At 42.2% G+C, this 19330-nt stretch overlaps 1 protein-coding gene across 1 annotated transcript in view; it reads right to left on the bottom strand.

The window, feature by feature from the left end:
- Positions 1-19330, bottom strand: part of TTC7A (tetratricopeptide repeat domain 7A) — a 176922-nt gene that overhangs the window by 154321 nt on the left and 3271 nt on the right. The window contains exon 3 of the mRNA XM_059827702.1: positions 18058-18226. Within this exon, the coding sequence (XP_059683685.1) occupies positions 18058-18226 (169 nt within the window). The remainder of the gene's footprint in view (positions 1-18057; positions 18227-19330) is intronic.

The raw sequence follows: 19330 nt of genomic DNA, 5'->3' as shown, positions 1-19330 counted from the left end.
AGTGCCACTGCACGCTTCTACAGTGCCTTTCAAACACTTTATGAAGAAAGGACATACAATCCCTCTGGTAGGGATGAACAAGCAGAGAAATTAAGGCCTATATTTCCAAAGACGGCTATGGATTTTGGGTCCTTCAACGCCAAGTGCTGTTTCAGAAACACCCTGGCACTGGATTTGAGAATTTCTAAGCATCCACTATTCCAAGGGAAGCTTTCAGTAAGCAGCAGTTTTGAGGGGAAAAAAAAAATCCCACAACTGGAAAATGACACCAAAACAAAGTCAGAAAATTTGAGGCCTCTCTTGGAAAATCTAAGCACATGCAAACTGCACATGGACACACAGCAAGCTCTTGGCAAGGCACAAGAGACTCTTAACCACAAGATCACCCTCTTTTCCAAAGAAAGGAAAAAACCCTGGGCTTTGTACTTCTAAAACTCTTTCTTGTATCATCATCCAACCCCACTTACAAACAAAGAGCATATTAATTGAAGACCCACAGCTATTGTCCCTAGATGAAAATATTTTATCAGATCCTTGTCTGGCATTGCACTATGACACCCCTCTATCTCTAAATCTATTTGGAGAGGCTACACATCCACATACCGATTTTACTCCGATCAGCGTAGGTTCTTATGCCACACTGGATCTCTACAATACACCACTGCTTGGAAACTCAGGTCTTCTATACCAAACAACTGCACTGATGCCCAGTAGTCCAACACAGGTTGCAAAAAGTTCAGCACATGCTTCCCAATAAATTTTATATATAACAACACTACCTAATACCAGTGAAAAATGTGTAAAATGTAACACAAAATCCTCATGTTCCTGACACAGATCCACAGACGTTGACGAAAGAAAAGAAAGAGTTCAGCTGTCTAAATTGCTTCCTTGGAGAGGTTGTCCAGACTGCTGCAGCATACGGCAAAAGGATCCTGCTCCACGTGAGGAGCCACTGCACGTACCAGGAGCCATGCTTTCCTGGGTCCCCGCAATCCTGGGAGGCACAGCACCTCAGCACAGCTCATTTCAGGAGTCTGACAACAAACCACTGTGAGGTGGCAATGGGGAGCCAGGTTTCCCCATGATGAATGATGCAGTATGAGGCTCATGCTGGAGGAGCCTGAGGTTCCTAGGCAGTCTTAGCCTTGTTTACTTCTCATGTTCAAGGTTTCTGTTTTGCCCCCTTGGTTACTCTGCTAGGAGTTTCCCTGTCTCATGTCTTACATTTGAGCCAGACACAAGCAGTTAGTTCAGTGGGTTGAGAAGAAAAGATGCCCCACTGATGCAAGCTCAGGAGGTGGCTCCCCACTCTTTCTGTCCTCTCCCTACTCAGAAGTGCACAGCACGTTCCCTCAAGGACCTATATCTTGGAGGAACCTTAGTTAGTACCTTTCACCTTTGAAAATCCTGACCAGAGTAGAGCAGGGGAGTGGATTTACTTCAAACTAACAGTGTGTGGGGGACAGGGACGATGATCATTTTGCTGCTTTTAACTAATGCCCATTCTGTGTTCTCTCTTTTCTACTGATATACACCTTGTAGAGCATCCAACATATAACAGATTTTGTCTTCTAGTCCATCTATGAAGTCTCTGGCTTTATATCATGGGTTGTTTTCCTATTATTTCAAAGCTTCCATTTCCTAACCCTGTTGCTATGTAATGAAGGGGAAAGGAGGATGTTAACTCTCTATACAGAAAGAGAAACCATCCGGTATTGAAGCTAGAACAATCAGCATACAAATATTGTTCTTAGATCTGTCTCAGTTTTATCTACCTCTGAATTTCTAGTCATTCCCCTTAACTGGAAATAAATTTTAAGAAATGTTGCATTTCAGAGTCACCATCCCCTTAAGTGCAAAGTGGGGCTGAGGGCCCTGAAAGAAATCCAGTACAATCCACTGACATTCATACGCATGCAGCACTTAATCAAACTGCAAGAGCCATCCTAGCACAGTCTGTATGGGGGTGGTTATCGTGGGAGATGTTACACAGAGAGAACAGGCTGATAAAAAGCCATTTGCATACATGCTACAGCCCACTGCAAGGAGTTACTATCTCTAAGCTCTGACGTGGGGAGGAAAGCAAGCAGCCTTTGCCAGCACCAAGTACTGACAACAAACATGCCCATCCATGAGGTCAAAAAACCAGAGCTGGGGCTGATCAGAGACAGGGGAACATACATCTCCAAAAAGGTTTCTTGCCACAGTAAGTGCAGAGCAATATACAGAGTATTAAAATACTATGCTACATTGCACACATTTTTCTACTTGTAAAGGGCAAGAAAGAAAAATGACCCACACGACGTGACATTAGTCATGGTTCTTTCTGCTAATACCATATGCACTGACCTGATGTCACCAGAGTATAAAATCTTCTACAGAATCCGAACAGGGCTATTCTTCCCTACCACAGAAATGCAATGAAAAGAAAAATTAGAGCAAGCAGACTGCAAATCCAGTAGACAAAGTGAAAAAACAGAAGAATAACAAAAGTTCCCCACTCTTGCAGCCACCAATTCAGTTCTCACAGTGCAAAGCCCCAACAATGACAGATTTGCTCAAGGTGCAGTTGGACAAGACTGCTTACAAGCCCTCCAGTCCTGAGAACACAAACTCCACTAACTCTTCTCCATCCCCCAGTTATCAGCACAGAAAAAACTTTGCAGGACAACATACATTTTAAATTCAGCTTGGTTCCCAAAAAGTGTCAGAAAGCCACGAAAGTACATGCTACTTCCACACCGGATTTAGCAAGGGAAGTGTAGCTTTTGCTAAGACAGAATTAGCTTCTGAGTAAAGCATAAAGGTATACGCTTTCTTGGTAGCTAGTTAAGGTAAAGGGATGTGGGTATTTTTCACAACCAGTTATGGTATGATAATACCAGCTTATAACTTACCCATGCTAAGATTTTTCTCATATGAACCAGGTGCCCAAATTTAAATATATACATATATATAACCATAAGAACATTTTATACAGTGAAGATACAGATTTCTAATACAGTATGGCCCAAGCTCAAGATTTAAAGAGAGACATGCTTCCAGACTACCCTTTTTAGAAGAACAAACTCTTTCCACCCACTTCAGAGGCAATAATTTTCTATGTATAGAAACACTGATTTTCTTTCCTGCATAAAGATAAGGCTTCCATTCACGTCCTCTAGTTCTCCCAAAGATTCATCTCTGGCTCTTGATCTCTCTGTAATCTTTGCCCCTTCTTCTCCCCTTCTAACGCTAATCTGCATTTATGTTGGGAAAAAGACCAAACCCGTAAGGTTTGTAAGAGGTGTCACTGAACTGATTTCCTCCTAGAGTCGAAATGCACTGCTCTCATTTATGGAAACCTGAAAGGCAAGATTTTACGAAGGCTTATTTCCACTTTCATCTCACTCAGTCCTTGCCAAGGTAAGACAATGTATCATGTAGCTCCAATGCTCCGAGATGATGTTATTACCAGAACTGGAACATACATGTGCACATGGACATGCAGTATCAGATTCTCAGCAACATAAATGAGACTAAAATCCATGCTGGAAGGGATCCCAGGAGGTCCATGGTCCAACTTTCTGCTCAAAGCAGGGCCAGCTCAGGGCATTACCCAGCCTGGTCTTGAAAGCCTCAGCACATAGATGGAGGCTGCACAACCGCTAGGGAGAAGACGAGGCTAAGGTGGCTTTCTTCTTTTCCTCCAGTTCATAAACTAGTTCACCAACTAGAAGCATTCCTCCTCCCGAGTAGGAGAAATATACGAATCCACGCAGAGGTTCTTTTAATTTTCCTTTTTACACAGACTTCTGGCCTCCTGTATTTGGATGAATTTACACTACTGGGGAATGGTGGGTTCATAGGTGCAAGAATTCAGGGTCAGCAGCACACTACTGTGTTAGCCAACAGTGTTAGCCTGCAGCTGCTAAAATCCCATAGCTCAGGAGCATCAGAGCTACCTGGCAATCTAAGGAAAGAATCAAAAAACAACAGCACACAGAGCATGAAGCCTACCTCTTGTGTTGTGTCCTGGTGCTACACTCATGTTGAACACAGCTATGGCATCTTGAAGCAAAAGAGAGCTTAGGGTGGAACTTACAGCCCTGCCAACAGCATCAGCCCATCTGTAGAGCAAGGTTACAGCACCTATGCTCCTGTGCCACACAGACAGGTCATCCTGGCCAGAAGCCAGCATGCTGCTAAGCTAAACGCATGCAGTAGTTTTACTCTAGCTACAGAAGATAATTAATTTGTCTTGAGGTAAGCTGGGTGTGAACGTATTGCATAGCAGCTGCTGCAAGGAAAGTGGTTGTGTGCACGTTCTCACTCTATGGCAAACGCCAGGTCATTCTGGATAGCTGTCCCCAAGGGGAGGGTGCACTTCATTCCTAGCACGTGGCCTTCAGCCTAGTTCAGAAGTGTGGCTCGAGAAAAATCACAGACTCACAGAATCACTAAGGTTGGAAAAGACCTGTAAGATCATCAAGTCCAACCATTACACAAAAAAAAAACCCCACACCACCACCCACACCACACAGCACCATGCCCATCAAGCCACGTCCCACAATGCCACGTCCACACGCTCCTTGAATACCTCCAGGGAGGGTGACTCCACCACCTCCCTGGGCAGTCTATTCCACTGTGTTACCACTCTCTCAGTAAAGAAATTTTTCCTAATATCCAGTCTGAATCTCCCCTGGCGCAAATTGAGGCCATTTCCTCTAGTCCTGTCACTCATCACTTGGGAGAAGAGATCAACACCCACCTCTCTGCAACCCCCTTTCAGGTAATTGTAGAGAGCGATGAGGTCTCCCCTCAGCCTCCTCTTCTCCAGACTGAACAACCCCAGTTCCCTCAGCCGCTCCTCATAAGACTTGTGCTCCAGACCCCTCACCAGCTTCGTCGCCCTTCTCTGGACACGCTCCAGCACCTCAATGTCCTTCTTGTAGTGAGGGGCCCAAAACTGAACACAGGATTCGAGGTGCGGCCTCACCAGAGCCGAGTACAGGGGCACGATCACCTCCCCACTCCTGCTGGCCACACTATTTCTGACACAGGCCAGGATGCCGTTGGCCTTCTTGGCCACCTGAGCACACTGCTGGCTCATCTTCAGCTGGCTGTCAATCAACACCCCCAGGTCCTTTTCTGCCAGGCAGCTTTCCATCCACTCATCCCCAGTCCTGTAGCGTTGCACGGGGTTGTTGTGACCCAAGTGCAGGACCCGGCACTTGGCCTTGTTGAACCTCATACAATTGGCCTGGGCCCATCGATCCAGCCTGTCCCGATCCCTCTGCAGAGCCTTCCTACTCGCGAGCAGATCAACACTCCCACCCAACTTGGTGTTGTCTGCAAACTTGCTGAGGGAGCACTCTATCCCCTCATCCAGATCATCAATAAAGATATTAAACAAGACCGGCCCCTGCATGACCTAACAAGGTCCTTATATTCTTCTTCACTTGCCTGCCCCTTCTTCCAGAGGTGATAAATTCTCTTTTTTTCCCCGAGTCTCAGCAAAAGCTCCTTGTTCAGCCAGGCCAGTTATCTTCCCTGCCGGCTCTTCTTATGGCACATGGGGACTGCCTGCTCCTGCGCCTTCAAGATTTCCTTCTTGAAGAAGGTCCAGCCTTCCTGGGCCCCTTTGCCCTTCAGGACCATCTCCCAAGGGACCCTTTCAACCAGTGTCCTGAACAGGCCAAAGTCTGCCCTCTGGAAGTCCATGGTAGCAGCTTTGCTGACCCCCCTCCTTACTTGGCTAAAAATTGAGAATTCTATCATTTCATGGTCGCTAAGCCCAAGACGGCCTCCGACCTTCACTTCTCCCACCAGACCCTCACTGTTTGTAAACAGTAGGTCAAGCAGGCCACCTCCCCTAGTAGGCTTGCTTACCAGCTGCATCAGGAAGTTATCTTCCACACACTCCAGGAACCTCCGGGATTGTTTCCTCTCAGCTGTGTTATACTTCCAGCAGACATCTGGTAAGTTGAAGTCCCCCACAAGAACAAGGGCTTGCGACTGTGAGACTTCTGCCAGTCGCTTGTAGAACGCTTCATCGGCTTCTACTCCCTGGTTGGGTGGTCTATAACAGACCCCCAGCAGGATATCTGCCTTGTTGGGCATCCCCCTCATCCTTACCCATAAGCATTCAACCCTGTCGTCACAATCATCGAGCTCTATACAATCAAAGCACTCCTTGACGTACAGAGCCACCCCACCGCCTCTCCTTCCTTGCCTTTTTTTTTTTAAATTTTTAAAGAAAAAAATCAATTAGCATTGAAACAAGACTGTTTTTAAGACTAGCTCTTCAAACACATACACATGCATGCTGACTAATCAAAGTTCAGCAGAATACTATACACTTTTCAAAGACAAAATTCAAAAGCACGACCAAACCATTTTAGAGATGGTATTATGACCAGCCTTTCCCACTGGCTAAGGATTGAACTTAAGAGCACAGCCCTCAATCAACCTATTACATTACAGTGTCTTAGAAAGCAAAATAGCCTGAACCTCAACAAGCCAAAGCAGCAGTGGGGATTAGGCTGACATAGGCAAGACCCAGCACTATGCATTATTTCTGTCACTATTCACAGCAGTTTAAATAATTCACATCATGGGTCTTGACACTCATCTCCTCAGCAATTAAGCTATGATTTTTCAGCAGGATTTATGTGCAACACAAATAGAAGAGGGGGAGGAAAGGCCTAGGAGCCCGTGGTTTTGAACACATTCATTCATATTGCACCTCATGAAAGGTGGGGAGGAGAAGTTTTGTTTTGCAAGAAAGCTGCACAATCATCTTTCACCATTGCTTTCTATTATACAGGATTATTGCTACACAACAGCCCAGTATATTCACAGCAATCTATTATAATCTTGGTGTATTTCTCATGTAAAAGTCTCAAAGGTAGAAAGGCAGAAAATTCCAGTAACCCTGAATAAAATTATCTGAAGACCTTTTTGTCCATAAGTGGGGAATGAAGCCTGCAAATTTAAATAACCTGTGCAAGGCCGCTTAGTTGCATCAAAGCAGGACTCAAGACCCCTACTCCCAGCCTTCCAAATAGATGCAATAAACCAATGCTAACAACACAACTCCAATTATTTTGAAATTAAGAACTCTATCTGGTTAGACTTGTAATTACAGCCAAAGCCGACTGTTAAAACTAGGATAGCTTTTTGGTTGAGTGGCTGTGAAGCCAGAAGATAGCAAGCACTCCCCTGAGATGCAACCTCAGTCACCTACCCCTGATCAATGCCATGTAGGCTCTGCATCACACTGCATATCTTACTGCATAGCAGAAATCAGCAACCTTAATCTAAAGATGCTCATTTTCCTAAGCATATCAAGACCTGCTGCCTATCAGATGGCTGTTCTTAAGCTTTATGGCAGATCTGTGAACCATAGCTTTAACCTGTAATACAGTGGTCTCCAAACTTTTTGATCATATACCCCATGAGGAAAAAAAAAAAAAAAAATCTACTGAGCATGCACACCCAACGTATGTATATAGTTATATACACACACTGCTTTACAATGTATTTTTTATATATTTATGTACTTATTTTTTAAAAAATGCCTGCTAGGTAGCATGCTACTGACAGCCACCTGTCATCACAAAAAAGGTCAGCAAATTCAGAACACTTGACTTTCTGTAAAAGTAAAAAGGCATAACACATCTTTAAGCTTGACAACTTTTTTAAGCACTTTGCCACAAGACAACCAGTGAGCTTTGGTGTGGTACAAAAGATTTTCATGGTTACTCCTCATCTCACTACAAAGTATTGTAAATATTCTATGTAAAAGTCTCGTATTTATAAAGTTAACCCCATTGATGACATCCTACAGCACTTTGTGCACTTCTGGGTCCCACTTTGCTGCTAAGTAGTTCTTAGAGTATTTCATTATTGAACCAGAATCTAGCAAACTCCTTAAGCTAAGACATATTAGAAACATTTGTACTTTCGTGCAACTGTATAGCAAACCTCCCACGTGGCATAATTTGTTCTAATACTTGTTTCTTCAAGTCTTTGGCAATGTATTCTATGCGTCTTCCAAAGGAATGCATTTTTAGTTTGTTGCCATATTGTCTTCTGTTTATTATTTCAGCCATTTTGCTGTGGCAGGAAGAACAAGTGTTTCCCCAATGGCATGTGGTTTTTCATCTTCTGCTCTCATGTAAGAAACCTCAAAAGAGGCTTCTAAAAATTTATCATTAAGTTTAATGAGTTTTTTTTAAAGTACTGAATTGAGTATCACTGGACTTTAAACATCACTCATTAGACCGTCATTGCTTTTACCTTGTAACGCGGCTGATGAAGAGCTCATGCTAGGAGTAGCGTCAGCTCCGCCGTTTTCTTATTGTACACTTGTGCTCGTGTTATTAGTATTACCTGCAATCTGCAGTTTCTTTGATGGAATCTTTAAGCTACTTGTCTATTTCATGAGGGTTAATTTAGTTAGAACTAGATAATATAATACATAAATGCACTTAACCAGGCATGTGTGAACTGCAATACACTGGAAGTGAACAAACAAGTGAGGGTGCCCCTGTGAGCCTCTCCACACTGTGGAACACCCACTCTTCCATGAGACACTTTGTGGGCACATGGGACACCCTGACATACAGACTGAATGAGGGCACCACTGTCAATCCAGTACATCAGTAAAGCTTTTTTTTCTTTTTTTAAAGAGAAAATAAATATAAATACAAGTTCCAGTATTTTTCTCCTGCACCCCAGTGGATGACCTTGCACACCTCCTGAGGCAAACGCACCTGACTTTGGGGACCACTGCTAGAATGTATTAATTGTCCTGGTACAAGAGGCCACCTCCATTCCATGGCATATCTGATAGCAGTTAAGGAAATACCTCTGCTGGAGTGATGCTCTGGGGCACAGCAAACACCGAGGAGAACAGCAATCTCTTATACAGCCCCACATCTAAAGGACTTTGTCAACACCATCCACATCCATAAACTTTCACAGCATGCTGCAAGAATTAAATTTCTTCCCTGGTCTAAATACAACAGGCAGAAGCAGAAGAGAAGAAACGAAAAGTGGATGGAGACGAAGTCAGAGAGATGGTGCTGATGACCAATTATTGGGATTTATTCAGCGTGAGCTCATCTGCATCACTGCCAGGCAGCATCAACAGTGAGAAAATTCTCTTCTAGCTGCAGTCACAGTCCCTGAACCAGACTACCCCACCTTCATGTGTACTTTGGGAACAGAAAGGAGAGAGGGGAGGGTAATTCAGATTTTACTATGCCGATTTGTATCAAGCACTCAGGCCAATTCTACTTGAAATTTTTAAGAACAGACACAGCCTGTGAGGACTAACAGGCTTGTTCCCCTGTCACTTAAAAGATGGTCAAAGACATCCAGAGCTTACTCCAACATGAACCAGCACATGGAAATCTTCCCATAACCACTGGACACATATCACGCTACACAACACAGCCCCAGCATGAGCCCAGTATCATAGCCATCGAAAAGCTACCTCTAGCTTAGGCCATCTGAGAGCACATTGGTATTTGTTTTCTTTTCGTGAAAATAAGAGCATAGCGTGGTTGTCTCATGCTAACACACAAACATTGTGTGTTCCTTGTTCTGTTTCCTCAGAGAAGCATGTGAAACAATTCTTGTATCTCCTTATGCTGCTGACCCCCCAGTTTTAGAGAACTAGATCATAGCGCAGGAGGCAGAGAAGGTTTTATGCACGTGTGCAACCAGCACCTGCAATTGTGTGTGGAAAAGGGAGTGGAAGACTAACAAAACTTTACCATCACAGAGAAACCAAATCACATTAACAAAAGGACCAAGAAGTTATTTTCTTTTTCCACTTTCCAAAGTTCAGTTATTTGCATATAGTGGCCTGCAGTTAACTCTCCTCAGAAGTCTAAAGTCACACCCATGCTACACTTGTGCATAGCAGAGTGTGCTAAACAAGCTACTTCTAAAATGCAAACAGAAAAAAAAAGTAAACTACCCTATCCAACAGCAGAGAAGAGCTCATGGAACGCAGGAGGTGAAACCTGCTTCCCCATCTGCCACAGGAAGCCGAAGTGCACCAAGAATGCCAAGGCTAAGCCTGGCAACTCTTTCATATCCAAGCTGGAAAGCAGCGGCACCAAGGCACGCAATTCACCAACACGCAACAGCTTCAAAGTCAGCACCGCCACAACATAAGAGCAACTACAAACTCTTAAATTTCTATTCTGAAAACCCAAATAAGACACACTAATACTAGGCCCTTCTGTCAAGGCATCAGCATCTACAAACTGGGGCTTTTGCCTATCAGACAGCTACTCTGATGCCAACATGAATAAACAGCATGCTTCCTGTCTAGCTGGCAGACTTGTGAACACTAGCACTTTGAAGTGTATACCAGGTATAGAACAAAGTCTCTCCCTCTCTCTGATGTGGATTAACATTTAAAAGATGCAGTTTTTGTCAAGCAAAAGTGAAAATTAGTTTTGCCAACAAAATGCCTTACCCTCAGTTACTCAGTTTTTAATGTCACATTGCATCATACAGCCTTGTGGCTGGGACTCAATTTTCCTAATGGGCAGGCAAGAAAATTATTTTTATTATTTAGGCTCTGTTTAAAAGAACCCATCTCCCTGTAGATCTCAGTGCTCGGAGATATGAATCTCACCCATTTTTAGTCATCAGAGAAGGATTCCAACATAAAGGAATTTGTGTCCTGCCCCTGACAGACCCTTGTTAAATAAAATTTAAAAAAAAAAAAAAAGAAAAAACAAACAAAGTTTTTCTTCCATTGCAGTTCTACTTAGTCATTGCAGCAGCTGAAAATACTTGTGAAAGTAACCTCACTGAGTAGCTGCCAGTAGAAGAAACAGCAGTTAAGGAATAGGAGGAGACTACTACAAACCAGTGTATCATCTCAAAAGCAACATCTAGGTTAACACAGCTGCATACTGTCAAGTGTCAATCATCCTCATGAAGCCCATTACCACCCAAGAGCAATATATTTGTACAGAAAAACTGAAAGCAAACTTTTAGATAATTTTTCCCATAACTTTCACCCAAACCTATGCTTTTCCCTTCTCAACTTCATGCCCAATCACCAAAGTTTCCCAAGACTATGAGGAACGCTGGCGTTGTCTTTAGGAAGTCTTAGCTGCTCTCCTGAACACTACAAGTAATTCAAGCACCTCAGCCAGCATTGTTGCTTCCAAGGTGGCAGGTTCCAGACAGTAGCAAATTAGAGCCCCAGCGAAGTCAGCACACTTTAAAGTAACAACTCTCCTGGTCTAAATAGGATCATTAGGGTAGAGAAAATTCAGACTCTCAGGTAAAAGCCTACAGTAAGCATGTTATGATGTCAACAGTGCCTAAACAACATAATAATTGACTCTGAGACTAATGGGGAGAGATAGGGAGAGAATTCAGGCTCTTTGGATTTTCCCTACCCCTTACAACCTACTGCCCATTTCTGCTAAATGGGTACATTATAGCACGTTGCCCCCATGTCATCAGTAGTAGCAATGCAGGCAGGATGAAAACTCAGGGTTTTGGGTTTGGTTTTGGTTTTTTTGGGGGTGGGGAGGTGGGTGGTTGTGTCAGTTGGGCTGGAAGGAGGGGAGGAAGAGCTGGGTTCCCTCTTTTTTTACCACTAGCAGATCTGGATATTTTCCTTGTAGTCATGTGGCTACTGAACAATAATACAGAAATGGATCATCTTTATCTTGACCTGCAATTACAACATCCTTTTACTTCCCCCCATTAGTGCCCAGAGAGGACATAAAGAAAATTATTTATTTGGACGTGGATTAATGGAAGGTTGATGGCATTTTTTCCATTTCCTACACCTGCCTCAGTTGACAAGACAAGGTATGTCCTTATGTAGTAAGATCTGCCCACACTATCCCTCTTTAGGTATTACAGCAAAGTTTTTCTTAGAGAACTTCAAGAACTCTTAAAAATCAGCCTGTGGAAAAGATCCCAAGCACAAGAGTATGCATAACCACAGGGAGGTTTTTTTGGCATCCAACAGGCATAATAGTATTCCAAACACTCGTCTGGAAAAAGAACACACCTTGCAAAATGTTATGCTCTCTGAAATGACGAGCAGGTTCAGAAAGTGCACATATAGCCTGTTAACAGGTTTGTAAAACATGACCTGAATTAAAAATGCTTCCTGCAAAAAGAAGTTAGAAGTGTAAATTCACTTTCAAAAGAAGATTCTGAAATAAATGATGACCCTGCAAAGCTACATAATGTTTCCAAACTCAGTTTATCTGTACTTGAAATTGTTCAAACTACTGGCACTCAGAAATCAGTCCACATAGTCTGCATTCCAGTACACTCAATAGTTTTTGGTATTGCCATCTCAGTCATCAAAAATTAAGTGGACAAAAATCTCATCCCAGAGAAGCTAACTGGAAATTCTGTTTTCAGGACTCTATTTAAAAGTAAGACTGCTTAAGTTAAGCCTATAACACACAATAGCCCATTAACATTGTTTGAATGGAATATACCCTTGCACTATGGGATCGGTAGCATTCAGGAAAAAAACTGAACTGGAGAAGTTACTGGCTTAGGATCTGAAATAAAGAGTTTGATGAAGCACTGAAATGAGTCCTTAAAATAGAGATGCTCTCTTGCAGGGAAGACAAAAAACAAGAAAAAACCCTCACGTTTCTTTCTCGCTTTCAGTTCTCTCCACTAATTTATTTCAATGATTAGCTTTTCCAAGCTGATGAACCAACAAAGCTTTGACTAAATACAACCAAACAGGAAAGCTTATTTTTCCCATTTTAATCTATGAAATAAAAAAATGCACACAACAAGAAATTTACCATTTTTAACACTTAACAGAAACACTGAGTTAAAACACTGTCTGTAGCAAATGAAATTCATTTGTTTAACTGAAAAGATTTTCTTAATCCAATTCTTTGAAGAGCAGAGGAAAACGTAGATTTATCAGAACTTAGCTTTGCAATAAAGCTATCTTTAACTGCACGTTTTACTCTAATTTCCAAACAAATGCAGTGAATACAAATCTCACCTAGGAAATTAATCATCCTGTAGAAAACCATATTAGAAAATGAATGACACACAAGCAAATGTCAAAATTAAATACTCCAATTAAGTGTATGAACAAGTGGGTGATAGATCCTCTGATTAGCTAGAATGAACAATTTTAATACCAGACTTATGTTTACTGAATGCAAACCTACATGTTTTTAATAGTTCTGCAAACCAACAAAATAAGAAATTAATTAAGCAGCACAAGCACAAAGGAAGTTTAAAATAGATTATTCAAATTTCAAGGCTTCAGCTGGCCAGTTTAAAGTCATGATTAAAACCAAGCGGGTAGTCTTCAAACCTGACAACTAAAAGGTCAGTTTTTCTGTTTATTATCTCTGTGCGATACCACCATTTTCCCTTCAGGACACCACCACAACCTCCAAACAACCACTTCCAGTATTACAAACCCAAGACAAAGATTTCATATCTTCATATTCAACAATATACTTCCAAGCAATACTGACCTCCTTATCATTGAAGTTTTAAAAGATACAACCATAAGAGAAACTGGAAAACACGTAAGATCAGCAGTTTGTCCTAAAAATGAACAAACAAAAAACCCTAAAAACCCACAAAGAGCTGGACTGAACCCAGAACCCTGGCTGCAGGCTCCAGGCTGTTTAGCATTATCAAGTTCAGGAAAAACCCTCATGTGGTGGATTTAGGGTTTTGCTTTCAGCAATAGCATTTACAGCTCTTAGGGAGGCTCTGAAGACCGGTGGCTCAATCCAGCAGAGTTTCTCATGATCTTATGGTTTTTCAGAAGTGTCACACTACATACAGATCTTAAACACCTTTAAATGACTTAAATGGGTTAAAAAAAAAAAATAAAGATTGCTCTGAGCCACTGAACTAATGAAGTCTGATTTCCTTGTATGTGTGACTTGTGGTTGGACTTGTTACAAGAAAACACAGACTACAATCAAGGCTTCTTACACAGTATCACCTTTTTCTCTTCCACGTGGATTTTTCCAAGGTCTAAAAAGGCCAAGCTCACACTGCAGCCTTTTGATACAATGGCTCTCTTTTCTAAAGTTTTCAAAAAAACTTTTAGAAACAAATTTACAAGGGATTCATCTCACCCATCTTTAGACACCCACAACCAAGTTAGTCCACAGCCTCCTCTCACAGCTGCCAAAGAGGAGGCTGTATTGTACAATACCATGCATTTCATCCATGTCAGATGCCATTTGAAGAGGTGATGAATCACCCCAGAACTACCAGCTTCTGACTGTACAGAGATTTCAGACTGGAGCTGCACAAATTAAACCTACTCCGAGCTGAAAATGGCCAATAACAACACAAAAAAATTACTGCAGGATGGACTGGGAGAAAAGGAGAAAAAGAGGCAGTGGGACTGTTAAAGCTTTAACTCACTAGAAAACCAGCTAGATACCATTTGCAATCCTATGTCATCACTGCACAGATTTAGATGGCTACCTATCTCCAGGCTACTCCCCTCCAGGTGGACGCAGTCCAGTGCTTGGCCTGGCAGATGGTCTGATGGATACAGGGAGCTCCTCCGCACAGGGCTGACTCACCTTGCAGCAGCTCTGATGCCACACATCCTGACCCCAAGCCGAAGACCCTCTCGGTCATTACAAAGACAGGACCCAAACACTACATCAGCCCTGCCTGAGCCTTCATCACTCAGGCTGGCAACAGTCTCCTTCAGTTCACACAGTTCTCAGCATGCTCTCATGCAGCACAGCAAGAAAGGCTGTGAAACAAACACTGCAACAACATAGTAGCCTTTCTACAAACTCAGAATTTAGGTGTGCTGAAGTCCTGGCTAGAGCTACGTTTTGCTTTGTAAAGGGTTACGTTGTGACCTACGCTACTACCAGGAAGATTTGTCCCCTGGGAGCAGAGAGAGATCTCTGCAGGGTTTCTGCAGCAAGCACAGCCAGAGGGAAACCAATGGGCTCTGGCAGTTACACATATTGTTCTGAAGTCTTTTTTGCTTGCTTGTTTCGAATAGACAATGCCAGGTAATGAAGCCACAACATGTCTCAAGTGAATTAGAAGCAAAATGAGAGCAAGTTTGTTTACTCAATACTGTTCTATGCAACAGACAGAACTGCTTGCATCAGAGATTACCTGCAGTACTGTGAACTGAGCAGAGGTTTTAAGGAGGAATTAACTTCACAGAAGATGGGGAGGAAGGAGACAAGTACAGACCAACCACCTATTAGCTAACCATAAGAGGTTAAAATTAGTCATTGTGTAAAATCAAATTGTTGTCAGAGCTCCACTCACAGTGCCCACAGAACTTCTCTCCTCACAACACAGGGATTTAGAAACAGGACAAGCAGAAGCAGTCAGTTGAGAAACTGGAAGAGTCTTGCCCTCTCCGCTGTTTCTCCTGAGACTTGTCAACTGCTCAAGTCCCAATGCTTATAAAGAATTTCAACATCTACTGCTTGATACTCGCCTTGGATGGAAGTCTACTGAGCAAAGAAAGCAAGAAACTTTTTCCCCGTTCAACTTCTGCAGTCCAGTCACAAGGGTGCAAATCCATATCGCTTCTTACCACAGTATGAACCTACTACATGCTATGGACCTTCAGAGGAAGGCCCCAGAGATTTAGGTCAATGACCAACCTTCAGTGTTGCGTAGCTCAAAAGGTGCTTTAAAAAAAGCAAACTCAGTTTTGCTAGTTCACATTTAATTTCTACCACTGACTTCATCCAGGCAGCTCCTCACAGTGTATCCCGTATCTTTTTCATTACATTTTTGTTTGTTTCCAACAGCAAAAGGATAAGTGCGAGTGCCTTGAATTTACTTTTCTTTCCTCCATGAACTTTCCAGCATAATCCTGAGTGCTTAAGAACCTACGCTGCCATTCTGCATATAGGCACAACCCAGCAGTACTAGCTACACAAAATCAAAGTAGTTTCGGGTTCATACTAAGAAGTGATACAAAGTTCTGGTGTTTAACTAATGCTGGATGAACAGGGATATCCTATTAAACCAACTGCTTTCTCTCATTACTGAAAATCTGAGTAAAAAATTAAGTGGAGAAGCTAAGTTCTGCCCTGAAATAAAGACAGGACTGTGGCTTTTCTGGATTGTTGCCTAAATGATCCCTGCAAAAATTTTACTACCAGCAATGTTCAGGAGTGTTTTTAAAGAAGGTTTCAGCTTGCATAAGCTAACAGTAGTTCAACCAAAGGCAGTAATATGGTATGGATCAACAGAATTTCTGCAGAGATACCAAATGAAAAAAGGGAATAAGAAAAATCTTTAGCATAAAGTATAAATTAATTTTAAATAATTCAACTCCATGCTGTTATTTGCCCTGCAGAGGTAGCCTGGACAGACATGTTTTGAAATTAAAATTTAAATCCACACTGCTATTGCCATAGTTACCTGTACAGATTTCTAACATTTAAGGGCTTATTTCTCTAAGACTGGAAGACGGAGCACATGGCATGGGGGAACAGTGATCCTAGCAGTGAGTGCCCTCTCCAGACTCAGCTAGACAAGCTCCACTCTGCTGGACTCTTCTCTGTCAGAAACTTTGGTAGAATACCCAGTGACTTGCTATACCCTTGATATCTTGGCTAATCTGAAAATAATCATCATGGAGGACAAAAACTGTAGAACAGTAATAGAACAGAGGTTGCTCTGCAATGGCAGGGGCTCCTTATGGTTTACACACAAACACAAGGGCAACACAATTATTTACGTTCTGTGCTAAACCACATGGGGGAAAAAAACTACGGCCTGACCCTCTGAGGCAAATGCCCCCACCCCCAATATCTTCATACGCAAGTGAGGTAGTCAATACCATAAGAGAGGCCTTACAGCAACAGTGCTATTCCATCAGTGTTCATGCATACCTTATTACATTCACACCTCATCAAGGGCCTTATCCAGTTCCCAGTGAGGATAGTACATCTCCTTCAGACTCTGGAGTGCACCAATAGTTGCTCTCAAATACACTGCTATGAATGCACTGGCAGTTACTCACTCCTCTGTGCCATGCAAGTGTTAGTGCTAGTTACAAGTAAATTAGTCCCGCTCCACAAAAGCTCATTAATGAAGCAGATTCAACCAATGCCACAGAAAACAAAATCAAAGCAAGCAAAGCAGCACAAACAGGTTTTCAAAAAAGCAGAATGACTATGCGAGATCATGAAATACCCAAATTATTACCAGTAATACTAGCAGCCCAGTCAAACAGTATTTTGGGTTGATTTTGTTTCACTCTTTTACATACCAGTTGAAGGTATCTGATCATCAGAGTTCTCATTCACCTAATTAGCTGGTGGACATGCTGAAAAGAGTAGAAAGCAGTAGATAGGTAGCAGTACTTGAGCAACATTTATAAAGGAACTGAAAGCAAATGAAGGAGAAGATTACTGATCTTTTTTCCCCCCAAGTCAAAAACTGACTAGGGTCTTCCTTTCCCACACTCAAAAAGGAAATGCAATTTCACTACCTGTAGAGGCAGTTTTTATTAGGATCTCTCAAACAGTGAAATGTCTGTAGAATTACAAGGGGGATGAGAGATTCCTGTTTGTACATAAGGTCTGATACTGTGTGACATGCATTGCAAAAATATACTACCTACATTGAAAGCACATATTCTGTTAGTCCAGAGCTTAAAACTTGGAAAGATCATCCTTGCTTAATTCACACAAATCATTAAAATTTACAAGTAGATGAACCCTTTCTAAGAGAAAGCATAGGCCCCAATTCAGCTGAGTGCTTGATTTAGATTTTCCCAAAATGGATACACAAGCTCAAGTGTGTTGCTGACTTACAGCCAACAGTTACCAGAAGATTTCCAATTTCAAGCTTTTCTTTACAAGCCAGCCAAGTTTAAAAACCATGGACTAAGACTCCATAATGCCTTTAAGTTTAAACTACACAGACCACACCCAGTAGGATTTTCTAAAGCATACAACATTGCCCTAACTCTTCTCCAATCAAATCACTTGGAGAAATACCTTCAACTTCAACCTAAACACAGCATACTTCACATATGCATACATGGTACTTTACCTTTAATAACGAAGGCTTCAGTTACCAAGCGCAGCATGTACAGAGGTTCATCTTTTGTTGAGAGGTCATCAATTCCTGCTCTTGCATACATGCTGATGGCATCTCTGTAGGATCCCTCCACATAATGAAGCTTTCCTAGGATCAGCATAGCTTCTGTCATATACTTAGGCTGAAACAGAGCGGGGACAGGAAAAGACCGTTTACATGGTAAAATACCAGAGAGCAATAATGAGGTACTTCAGAACAGATTAAGCAGATTCAGAATGCTTTCCTCTCAACATTGCTAGCTCCACAGGCCAGAGTAGGAAGGATTGAAGTGTCTAGAGATCCTATGGCTATGCTCATGAGAGCAGCAGGCAACAAAGGTCAGGCAACTACTTTGAAGCTCAGTTTGGAAACACATAGCTTACAAGCCACCTCTTTGGTTTCAGCTGACCTTCTCTTGATTCACCAGCCACAGATAGCACATAAAAGCCTGCCATTGTCAGAACTTCCTACATACACACCAAGTAAATCCCCTGCTTTTAAACTAGGCAGAAAGCACCACGTTTTAGTCAAGTGCTCCTGTCTCCTCTGTACATTTCATTAAAGAGCAAAAAAGCTCCCAAATTTTCTTAAGTTCTCAAAGAATTTTCAGGCAAAAGTAGAAAAACAGAAGGCATGCCTGCTATTTCTAAGATCTCTTTGGTTTCTTAAGGATTGAAAATATGCATACAAATCCGTGTAACAAAAAAAATAAAAAAAATAATAAAAAAAAATCAGTAAAATACATCCATTCAGACCCTTCATATACTTCCAAGCTAACTAGCCCGTAAGTTTCAGGAGCAGAAGTAATACAAGTCCAAACAGGCAATTGTAACTCATTGTCTTTTTAAAGCCAGTTATGTAACTGTGCGTCCAAGAACATCAACACAGCAGCAGCCATCAAGGCAAAGTCTTAAAACACTCCTAAAGCTCTGCAGCTGAGTTGACAGGCAGCTACCAACCATGCACCCAGACCACAAAATAAAATAAAAGCATAACTTCTCTGGCAAAGACTGAAAGCAATGCAAAGCTGTAATCCTGGATTCACACCACAACCTTAAGTGCCTGACAGCAGCTTGCGGCACATTTTACCTCTGATCGGGGGCTGACCAGGTGTACACAATTCCCTCAAGCCAGGAGCAGCAGTAGGTCACTCAGTTGTGCGAGCCTGACAGCACCGTTATGTGGCCATGCCCCACCACCCCAGAGAATTCCTAAATATTTATCTTGCTTCTTTCTAATAAAAAAA

Source organism: Gavia stellata, chromosome 2 (genome assembly GCF_030936135.1).
Source record: "Gavia stellata isolate bGavSte3 chromosome 2, bGavSte3.hap2, whole genome shotgun sequence".
Taxonomy (NCBI): domain Eukaryota; kingdom Metazoa; phylum Chordata; class Aves; order Gaviiformes; family Gaviidae; genus Gavia; species Gavia stellata.
This window is presented reverse-complemented; position numbering and strand designations above follow the sequence as displayed.